Raw genomic sequence first — 11,573 nt, forward strand, 5'->3', positions numbered from 1 at the left:
ATTCGACCTTTATCGAGATTAGTCAACAACTGATCAACGGTCTTCGCCAAAACAGTTGCAATGCTATGCCGTTTTCTAAATCCAGACTGACAATGATGGATAAGGTTGTTCTCAGACAGAAAGGCATAGAACAGTCGTGGATCTAACGTTCAATCGCTTTTGAAAGTACCGGGAGGAGTGATGGTGGGTGAAAATTGGAAAGATTATCTGCTTTGTCACCCTCTAAACAAAGGACCTACTTTCGCTTCCTTCCCTCACTTGGGCAGAACTTATTCTCACTGGAAAAATTTATAAGCTGGGAAACAGAGGGAGCTATTTCAGGAGCTGCTATCCTCAATAAGCGTGTACTGATTCAGGTTTATCAGGACTGATACTCAGAAGAATTTTAATGACAATGGATGGTGTTATTGGATGAACAGAAGGGGGTTTTCTTGAATTATTCTTTGTCACAAACAATGCGTTTTAAATTACTTTATCCGTGACAAAAAATGCAATATTCATTGAAACAACATTGTTCATTTTACTCTACTTCTTTGACATGTTCTATTTTTTCAAAGTCCCGAACTCAAAGTTCAAAGTGAAATTTTTTGCTATATCTTCTCATTGTGACACAAAAACCGTCTCTTCGAATGAAATTCTTCGTGTAACATTGAAACGGTGAATACTGGCTGGCTACTGAATTATTTCATTCAAATTAGTTTATATCACCTCAAACCTGATTCCTGGCTCAATTCTCACAGACCTGATCGACTAAAGGTTGGGGTTTGGTGATATAGTGTAGGTGGGCTGATGTATCTCTTGATGCAAGTACTCAATACATTGGAATCCTATTTTTTGGCAGAAGGAAAATCACATAAATCATTGTATTACAATGCTGCATCTTGTTAGTGTACCTAGGTCAAATGCTCTTTCAGCAAATTCGGTTATGAAACGCCAACTGGTTATAGTGTAAATTGACAGAACATGTCTTTTTCCTTTAGATGTAGCCAGAAGTTTTCATTGCCATGAAGGTGAGATAATATCAATTTCAGACCGAGAGTTAAGCTTTGAATTCAAACCACATTAGCTAATTTTCAAGTTGCTTTCCCTACGTTTTACTATATTGAAATCAGTCGATAACAAAATTAAACATTGATTACATTACTTTAATGAATCACTAATCAAAATAATTTACAGCCGTGTTACTGCTTCGCAAGAAGAACTAAACTGTGAATTCTCAGAATATGTATCTTGACTTCCGGGCCTTTTCTAAGAATGTTCCATTTGTGCCTCTATTTTTGAACTTTGGGAAACAAGGGCTGTTGATAGCCTTCAAAGAGGTTTTCTCGGAATGTATAACTGACTTCCGGAGCTAATTCTAAGAATTCAAATTATTTAAACCAAGTATAATAATAATTTACCTTTGTGGCTTTTTTTCACGAAGATTCTCTGTTAGGTTTGCTTATAAATATATATTCACTACATGTAACTTTTTACCTGTAAACGCTTTGCAATTCGCAGAACCTATTGCAGCCTAAACATTTACTAACCAAAGAATATATGGTACTTGTGTTTAGGCTTTACACTGGAACATGTAGCCAGAACATGTAGCCAGAACATGTAGCCAGAACATGTAGCCAGAACATGTAGCCAGAAACCTCCCCCACTGAATGACTAACACGAGGGAGAGTATGTCAAGCTCTACAAACAGATGACCTTTTCGAGGAAAGCAAGTATTACATCCGCTTCTTTTCAAAGAATTCTGCGAAATAATTAAGACGTCACTATGCGATCAACATAGTTTCAACCTCAGTGCATATAATTAAAGAGCTGCGTCGCTGCTAGTGACTTCGGTTATGGTTTCAAAGACAAAACATCTTTAGTTTGCCACTTAAGCAATATTCATTCAAATCACTTGTCGTTTCATTTGTGCAATTTACCATTGCTAGTCTTTTGAAAAACTTCAACGTTGATGACTGATGACCTCGTTGTTTCAATTTGCATCAACTAACTGCTGAGACAAAACCGAGATAAAGGCATGTGTACCGCTCTTTTTGCTGTACTGGAATGTAATGTAAAAGTTATAGGCGCTGAAATATCGTAATTTTAAAGTCAAAATTCTAACAACAGTTAACCACGGAGATGTGAAGTCGAACGACGGTCCCCTTTACCAAGGGAACATATCTTTAAACGATATTAATTTCAGCTGCAACATGCGTAACGTGGCAGAGATAACTCGGACTATCTTCGGACTATCTTCATTCAACATGGTTGTTGAATAAACAAAGTAACTGATGCATAAAGTGGGAACACTTCCTTATCAATTTATTTTCCTAAGATGTTATTGCTTACCTGGGTAATAATCTTAGATATGTCTCGCTTGAAAAGGGATAAACATTACGCGAGAATTTGCGGGTAATCTTGTGCACTTTCCGTTTAAAATTCAACAGCTTCAAGCTAGAATACCTCTTCGGGCTTGATGAAATAGGTAATAATTCTACTGCGCATGCTCTTGCTATTCATATCATTTGTTTTCAGGATTAAAATATATAATCTGGTCGAATTTTTATTTGTTTCGAACTTAGTTGTGTTCTTAGAACTTATCTTAGATAAGCACACACCCCTTTTTCTAGTTTCTACATGAAGGTCGATCTGGAATTCAACAAGCAACAAAATAATCGTCGAAGCCCTAACTTTTACGTGTCGCTGCGTGTCCTCGCCTTCTCAAGTAAAATACTTGACAAAACCTAAAAATATGGAACTGGGTGGTAAGGAAATTTAAGAACTTTCGGATAGAACGCGTGCTCCATTTGCAGTTCTAGATACTGTATAGGTCTCCCCACAAGTAAATTACCAAGACATAAAGAGAGTCACAAGCAGCATAGATATATGTTATCCAGAATATCTTGGCACGGTTTAGTTGTACATCCACAGTTTGCTAAAAAATTCATATCACAACGTCCTAATAATATTTATGAATATATCTTATTAAACAAAGATATATAAGCTTATAGTTACCGTTTTTCGACCTTAAATCGCCATCTTGCACACCTGTGCGAAGTCGGTGACTGAGTGAGAGCTGGGACTGACGGCAAGTTTTAGTTCCCAGAGCCACTCGAAGGTTCTCGCGTAGCTATTCTGGATCACGAAGGATGGCTATTACTTGTGTAATGGACGTATCCCTGTTTGAACGTTTAGCCGCTCACCCTAAAATAAAAGAGGGAATTGTAAGTAGAATACTTAGCAAACTAACCAGGTTGTGAACAACAAGAAATGTTCTTTACTTGAAATGTTAATTGATCAACCTTTCTCCAAATGTAGTTGATCAATGTTTCCAACTAATGCACTGACAGTTATGACTTCAAATAAGGTATGTCAGAAGTAGTTAGGAAAGGGAAATGCTCTTTAAGGATCATCTTGTGGAGTGTCTGGAGTTTCGTGTTCTTTCTACGAAAACGCGTAAGGTGTTTTGCAAAACATTTAGCAACATAATATATCTATCACAACATGTTTAACAATGTATCTATTTAGCAATGTATCATTTAGCAACATAATGTATCTATCACAACATGTTTGACACGAGAGGCAAGAGAGATAAAAAAGGCAGTTCACAGAGGTAACTTGCAATCACTTACAATTAACCTTGGATATCAAAACACTCTCATATTGCATGTCTGACCATAACAACACAAGTTATACTACTATTTCTTTAATCAGTTTCATAATGGCTGATAATGATTAAGGGGAGACCTTGATTTTCTTTGGTTACCCCCCGAAAAAAGGAGGAGCGAATTATAGAGGTAATTTAATGGCCGACTGAGTTATGGCCATATAATATGCAAGGAATTAAATATTCAACATACATCTGAACTCTTATCAAAAAACAATGCATACAACATTCTAAAAACAAGCAATTTATTTAGTAGGAAACGAGTAACCTCTTCAGCATATGCAAGACGAGGAACTCATACAATTGCTTAATCTGCTGGTAGCTCTTCACTATTGTTTTTAGGATATTTGAGAGTTGATTTTGTAACCTTGGATCAAACATAGAGATAAACATGTTTCAAGCAAGAACCACTTGCATTTTATGGGCAATTTAAACCCTTACAGCAGTAACTATTTCCCAACAAGTTTCTATGGAAACTGAACTGATATATCAGGTTAGATAGTACTGATGTCTACTGATATCAACTGAAACGTAATCTCCCAAAATGTTGAATTCGCAAAAAAAGATCCGGCCTTAATTATTTTAACATTCTAGAATAATTTCAAAGCAAAAGGTAACTTAAAATGACAATCACTCTCAATATGACACTCTTTAAGTTTCGTGAAGTAGCATATAATGGCTTCATCTTTTTCATCTTTCACTTTGAAAGTTCCTTCCCAAAATGGGAGGACTGCCTTAAATGAACTCTTTGTGTATGGGTTTTGAAGGTAGCTCAATGGAACCGGTACCATGTCTCTTAAGGTTGTATGTATTGTACAAATTTTAGTAAGGTTCAAATTCCCTGCTGAAAGAATTGCCTTGCAAATTTAAGCACTAAAGAACAATTTCAAAATGACGGCAGAAGGTTAAAAAGTAATTGAAAGGGAATACATCTGTTATTGGGAGCGTACCACTTATAATAGAACACAGAAATGAATGGATCGGTGAATAAAGATATTTTGCCACCCCTGTGATTTACCCGTTTGGCTATTTGTTTCTGTATCTCAGTTACTAAATCTTGCAGAATCATTATCCAACTCTCAGCTGATTAGTAAACAATGGTGCTTTTCGATTAGAATAAAAAAGTTACGTTAATAAAGTAAATGTATGAAATGAAATGTTCAATATAATATACAGTCCGTGAGATTTTGAAAGAAGAACTGACCTATCGGTGCATGTCTAGGCAAAGATCTTTGCTTAAACAACAGGTTACCCCGGTAAAAGGAAGTACACAGAAAACCGTTCCTCAGTATATGCCAAAGTACCTGTTGAAAGGTTAATTCGGGGTCACAAGTAGGAAAAATCGTATAATAAATTGATCTTACGATCTCGAGTTCGTTAAAAGAAAAAAAAAATAATATTCCATATTGCTGAAAATTATTGCATAACAATTCATGCGTGATAGTTCTATGACAGCATCTCGCAGCAACTGTTAATATTTTAAGTTTCTTACCTGAGAAAATAATAACATCACGCTGTCTGTGGCTCATGAAATGAAATACACACCGTATTTTCCATCCCCTGAAACTTCCAAAGTCGTTCGTCTGTTAAACAGAGAGTAGCCCACTAAAATTCGCTGAGTTTCGTACCTCAAGTGACGCAAAACGCAAATTATATCTTTCAGTAACCGTTTCAATTATGACAACCCCTTAATGTTTTTTACGGAGCAATCAGCAAGGAAAACTTACGAATTCTCAGAATTTATGCAATCGCTTCCGGTATATTGTTTTCTAGGAAATCTATTACAAATTTTCCTCCAAAACTTACTCCAAATGTGTCTATAAAAGCTGATGAGAGCCCAAGTTGATGCTCGTTTTTCACTGCTCTTAGTAATGAACCGTATCAATTGACTGACCTTTTGAAACTTCACAACAAAGCAAAGGGCCAATGAACACATCCAGGACGATTCTTGGAACTACATAACTTACATCCGCCTCTTTTCGCGGAAAAACAATAATTACACTGAAGTAAGATATCCAATTGAATATTCATTAATTAAATTAGCGTAGATATTTACCCAGAAGGATAGAAAAACGAATAAAAAAACAATTATCTGATTTGACGAGCGAGTGGCACAAACAGTGAATTTTCTATTTAAGATAAATCGTCAAACCAAGTCTCATGAATACTATTGAACATTTCCGTGGCGTGCCTTATGAAGAGTTCGGACCTACGGCGACTGGAATCTTTTTTAGAGGTACAATCAAACGAGGGTCGTGACAAAGGTAAAAAAAAACGTCTCTTAATCGTGATATTTCGTCGACTCTCAACACGCCACTCAGGCACAAAAGAAAAGGACGGTCGAAATGAGCCAGTGCTAGCCAGTAAAAGTGAAGAAAACTTTATAAGCGAACATTGGATATTTTTCTCTCTGAACATTGGATAATTTTCTCTGCAGAGAGCTGAACTTTAGCCAAACATACATTACTAAGAAGCCTATGTTCTCTTATGTTAAATTTTCCATTCTTGACTTTCTCACATCTTATAATTGACACAATTAATTGGTAATCGCACTTTGTATTCGTACAATCTAGGGGTAACCACGCTCGTAACTTCAAATCACCCATGCGTTACGCTGCGCATGACCAAATGAAAACACTCGCCCCATTACTCCCTAAATTGTACTCCGCTCAGTCTTAAACAGCGAGAGCGTTATTTTCTTTACAATGACTCTTAATTTGACGTTAACGAGCTGGCAGACGCACTCAAAAGATTAGTAACGTAGGGTAAACGAATCTCAAATGAAATGCGAAATGGAAAAGATACTTACATTTGTAACGCCTAAATAAAACTGCGATAGCTTTCAAGGTGAAAAATACTTCTAAAAACAGAGAACTGATTTAGTGCGACTTCTGGGCACACTGGCCGACAAAAGAGATAATGCTAAAACGAAATTAGGTACAAATAAAAGAGGAATGCGTAATTTCGTGCGGTATGAAAGCGTCCCAAACTGAAGGTGCAACTGATTAAAAACAATGCTAAACTGAACAAAAAGCATTAACGAGGAGGCATGAGAAAAGAAAAGGTAAATAAAAAAAGGACAGAATTCCAAAACTAATTTAGAAAGTGCTTAAATCTTACCAAGTCCTCTTAATGTTACTTATTTATCTTTCTAAAGTTATCCATTATCGTTCCACCAGAGAACATAATATATTAAGCTGCAGATTAAATATACTTCTTACGGCAAATTGTCTGCATATAGCTTTGTTAATCAGTTGTAAATGTCTAACATCAAAACATCAAGAAGAATTATTCACTCCGTCTAAGGAAATCAAAGAGTCGCGAGGATACCACATAAGGAGAACAGATTCATAGCTTGAAAAAGAACACCAGGTTGAGATTTATGGCTCCCTTTACGGAGTACGTTCCGATTACTCAACTCTGTTGTTTTTTGTAATAGAATGGACAATTCAGTTTTTATTAGGTGTTAAGGACGAAGCTACCTAAGGGCCCTTAGATTTTGAATAGCTCACTGAGAAACGAAAGGAGGACAAGTACGTTGAAAAAGACAAACAAACAAACACAAGCAAAACAAAAACTACTCATTCTTGTGAAGTTTTGGAATCAAGATTTTAATGCAAAAGTGTACCAAGTGTTCTGTAGTAAGTTTAATTAGATAACGAGCATTGGTAAGTAAGAGTTAATTGCGACCTAACTGAGACAATGATGGCAAAATTGTCCGACCAATGCTCACTGCAGAATTTCTCCCTTCATTCGCCACAACCAAGTCGGGAGAATTACGCCTTGACGGCACAGGGGAAGGAACTGGTGTCATACGGGGAGGCGTCGCACTATTGGAAGAAACGACTACCCCAGCTTTCTTCATGGCCACCATAGTTGTAGCTCTGAATGCCTCAGTAGTGTTGTTTTCTGGATGAAACAGAATCACGCGAAGCTTTGGAGCGTACATGATGCACAGTACAGCATAACTTGAACTAAGAATTCCTAAACAAAACACGAAATTGCGCGTCGAGCCTGTGCTGTCATAATAAGCGGGAAAAAAACTCAGCCAGAAAATACAAAACGCGAACATGGCGAAACAGATGAATTTTGCTTCGTTGAAATTTTCGGGAAGTTTACGAGCTTTGAAAGCAAAGTAAGTGCATAACAGGGCTATAATCAAAACGTATGCTAGAATAATAATGTTTAAGAGCTCGTGAGATTTGTCACAGCTTATTATCTGCCATCCTTCTCTCGAGTTGTCAACCTTAGTGACGACATGGGGTGGATCAACAATCAGCCAAATCATTGTCATAATAACTGGAACTAGAGTCATTATGACGGCGACGATAACTTGCGTCTTATTGCTGATGAGATAGCTACTTGAAGCGGTCAGCCGAGACCTAGCTTGAAATATGCGCAGGAGTCTATCTGTTTTTAACAGCATAATGGAAGTACAGAGGGTCAAGGGAATTCCAAAGAAGAAAGGAAATGCTGTGCAGCCAGCTACTGTTGGTTTACCAATCATCACGAACGGTAGAACGAATATAGCTACAATGCATCCTAAGTGCACGAACGAGAGCTCTCGATTGGATGCTTTTACCACAGCTGTATTGCGATATTTGTAGAAAACTGCCAAGACACCGACTGAAATGAAGGCTCCAACAACAGCGAGCACGGCTGCACTAACCCCTTCACCATTCCCCCAGGCGAGGAAGTCAGATTTTAGTTTCACACACTTGGTCCTCAGCGTGTTGGAGACGTATTCCTTTGGGCATTTCATGCATTTTTCCTGTCCAGCATTGGGTTTTACAAAATCATTCTCGCATTCAACGCACTTCCAACAGCATCTCACACTTTCTTCAACGGGATAGTGCCCCGCGCGACACTCGTCTGAACAAGTTGAAATTGGTTGTTCTGCATTCCATCCATTCCACATGATCTTAGAGTTTTTACTGAGTGAAAGTTTACCATCAATTCCATTCCAAGTACCTATCTCAACAAATTTCATTTTGTCATTCCCATACCGTTGAAGGTTTTTAATTGCGTATGATCCGTAGCGCAGATCCCCTTTTTCATCAAACATGATTTGTGAGCCAGACCGTCCCTCGAAGGACACGTTCTTCAGGAATTTCAGGATATCACTTGGTTTTATTGCATCAATAGAGGGGCATTGTTCACGCGTATCCAGAAGAAGACTATTTCTATCCTTGCAATCCAAAATATTTTTCACTGCATGAGCAACCGCGTAAACCGCGTCCATAACATTTGTGTATTTATTCCGGGGCAGTAGATCACCAGTTGGAGGACCGGCTTGTGGGTCTTTTGGACAGATTATCGTCACATTTGGATCCTTGGTCTTGTAGACATACGCTTCTTTCTCTCCTACACCAATGCGATCATACGTACTGTTCATCAAAACTCCTGTGACCCAGCTGCAGTTGAATTTGCTTGTCCAGTATTCCCACATCCACGGATTGTGATCGGTGTTGTTTGGGTGTAGACTCTTCAGGTGCTCTTCATATGCAGTGTGCTTCTTCAACAATGGCAACACTCCAAGCATCCCTCCTACCACATTTTTATCCAATGATTCCAGTTGCCATGCGTCTCCCCAGGTTTCCGTTCCAATCCAAGTTTTGCCCTTCAATCTTTTACGAGACGCTTCGTTTAAGAACCCTAACGCATTCGGCCTTTCGCACCACAAAATTATAACTCTAACGCGTGGCTTGCTCTTGAGAGACTTGATAATGCGGCGTAGTTCATTTTGGGGCAGCAAGGGATTAAAAACTTCTTCCAGCGCGATGCAAATGTCCTTCTTTTTAAGTTCTGATCGCAAGGAGTCTAGCCCTGCGCGCCCGTAAGCGTTATCAGAAGCAACGATCGATACGTACGTCCAACCAAACTGTTTCAACAAATCAGCAAGGGCTTGAGCCTGATACGTATCGGATGGTATCGTCCTAAAGAACGAATGATACACAGTCTTATCACTGAGAAGAACGCTTGTAGAGGAGTAGCTAATTTGAGGTGTATTATCTACACCTAAAAGATTTGCTACGTTGGTAGATATCGCCGATGAAGCCGCTCCGATCACGGCAGATATAAGTGTCTGCTTATCAGTACATTTGCAATAACGAGTGGAGCAATTCTTAGATATGTTTTTGTCGGTAGTCGTATTTCCTGTATCGAGAACAAAGTCGAGGGTAGCTTTCAATGCCACGGGCACATCGTTGCACGAATCTTTGATGTCAAAGCCCAAAGTAAAATTCAGTGGGAAGAAACGCGGATCGTTGTTAATTTCTTTGATGGTAAACAACATGGCTTCGATCCAGTTTACTCCGTACAAATTGATATCGTATTCTTGATGTGTCCCTTTACCCGTCGGTTGCACAACATGAACAGGAAACAACCCACCAACAATCAAATCAGCCTCAAGGTTGGAGATCCTTCTCGGATACTCACAGTGGTGAGTATGGTTAATTCCTGCTGAATGTCCTTTGCTCAAAGTGGTTACCAGAAGCAAGAACCAAAAGACAAACAAAAAGGGCTTCATTGTATGCCAAGTATATTTTCTTGTTACGTCGTTTCTTGTTTGATGTTGCGCTAGCCACAAGGTAAAACAGTTCTTAGAGCACGTCGACCCAATGAGGACAGCGAGGATGATTCACTGGAGACTATTTTACTTGAACCAAACGGCAGGAGTTTCAAAATATGCTTTAAGAAAATCTACGATGAGTATGAGTGACGTGAAAATTGATTAAGAAAAACTATCGCCAAGGGGCATAAATAATCTCCGCATGTTTTTACCGGCTCGACTAATAACATCTATTAAAGCCGAAAAGCATTTCACGTTGATCCGGCATTTGCTACATCGTAAAAAGGAGTAGTTATTCAAATATTTCAAGCGAGAGAAACTGCAAATCGGAAGTTCCCAATGTACAGTTTATTTGTAGATTCTATTTGAATTGGCTTCAAACACGACTCCCCATCACTTCATATGAATATCATTTGTACTTTTTTAATAACCACGACAGAGAAATGACTAACTCCCAAGTGCCTTTTTCTTGTTTAATCATTACCTTCACGGTGTGGGATTTTGTTTCTTCCTTTTTTTTTAGATTCAAAGTGCAAATTCTGGGATCCAGTTGGGAAAAATTACGAAACGGATACAAGAGCTCGTAAGTCATTACGAACAAATACAGCAAAGTTGACCTGTTTGAATAAGCGCACATGGAAATGTTCACCTCACCAATTGGAGACAAGGAAACGAGTTTTCATGTTTGTTATCTTGTCATGCGAGGCGGGATGTCGTATGAATAACTCATTCACTAAGGCCTTTTTGATCACATCAAGGGGAACAACCTCGTGCTAGAAATCACTTTTGTGTTTTAATGGATAGAACCTTTGTGATTTGTTTCAATCAGTGAGTAGAAGGCCGCAGGATTAGATTCGTGACAGTTCGCTAAAATGTCAATGGGAGAGAGCGATGCTGTTAATACCTTTGGACAATGGAACCTAATCCCTATGCAAATGAATAAAGGCTGATAGTTTCTAAAGAAACTGTTTGGGGCTGTGTCGGTGGGGGTAACGAAGTAATTTGGATATATCAACAAAGTTGAAATGGTAAATCGGCCACCGTAACGATTACAAAAGCTGACGTTTCGAGCGTTAGCCCTTCGTAGGAGCGCTACGAGGAAGGGCTAACGCTCGAAACGTCAGCTTTTGTAATCGTTACGGTGGCCAATTTGCCATTTCAACTTTGTTCATGATTCGTATCCAAATTAATCCCCATGCAAATATCCCTAAAGCTTGTCCGGTGTTAATCTTTTGTTGTTAGGCTCCGAACGTGTCAAATGTAGTGTTTACCGTGATGACTTGAGCAGGTGATCAGTTTGATGATATAAACCCGCTTAATTATCGCTTTATCGTACGCTATAATGCAGACATC

At 38.5% G+C, this 11,573-nt stretch overlaps 2 protein-coding genes and 1 long non-coding RNA gene across 4 annotated transcripts in view; 1 reads left to right on the forward strand and 2 right to left on the reverse strand.

Moving 5' to 3' along the window:
* Nucleotides 1-3,150, reverse strand: part of LOC111323733 (NFX1-type zinc finger-containing protein 1) — a 30,850-nt gene extending 27,700 nt beyond the window's left edge. Inside the window, exon 1 of one of the 2 annotated variants that reach the window (XM_088752489.1) lies at nt 2,998-3,150. The gene's annotated coding sequence lies outside the window, so the exon portion shown is untranslated. Of the gene's footprint in view, nt 1-2,331; nt 2,485-2,997 lie in introns of those variants that run through there. The other variant, XM_088752494.1, reaches the window with a different exon arrangement.
* Nucleotides 3,104-11,299, forward strand: LOC148742168 (uncharacterized). Its single transcript, XR_015998537.1, has 3 exons — nt 3,104-3,206; nt 3,301-3,349; nt 10,744-11,299. It is a non-coding gene; the product is annotated as an uncharacterized LOC148742168 (long non-coding RNA).
* LOC111323721 (extracellular calcium-sensing receptor) lies at nt 7,246-10,740 on the reverse strand. Its single transcript, XM_022927141.2, has one exon. It carries the CDS (start codon nt 10,176-10,178, stop codon nt 7,329-7,331), a length of 2,850 nt encoding a protein of 949 aa, XP_022782876.2. The 5' UTR covers nt 10,179-10,740; the 3' UTR covers nt 7,246-7,328.
* Nucleotides 11,300-11,573: the final 274 nt, after the last annotated feature.

The sequence above is a fragment of the Stylophora pistillata genome, chromosome 1, assembly GCF_964205215.1.
Source record: "Stylophora pistillata chromosome 1, jaStyPist1.2, whole genome shotgun sequence".
Lineage (NCBI taxonomy): Eukaryota > Metazoa > Cnidaria > Anthozoa > Scleractinia > Pocilloporidae > Stylophora > Stylophora pistillata.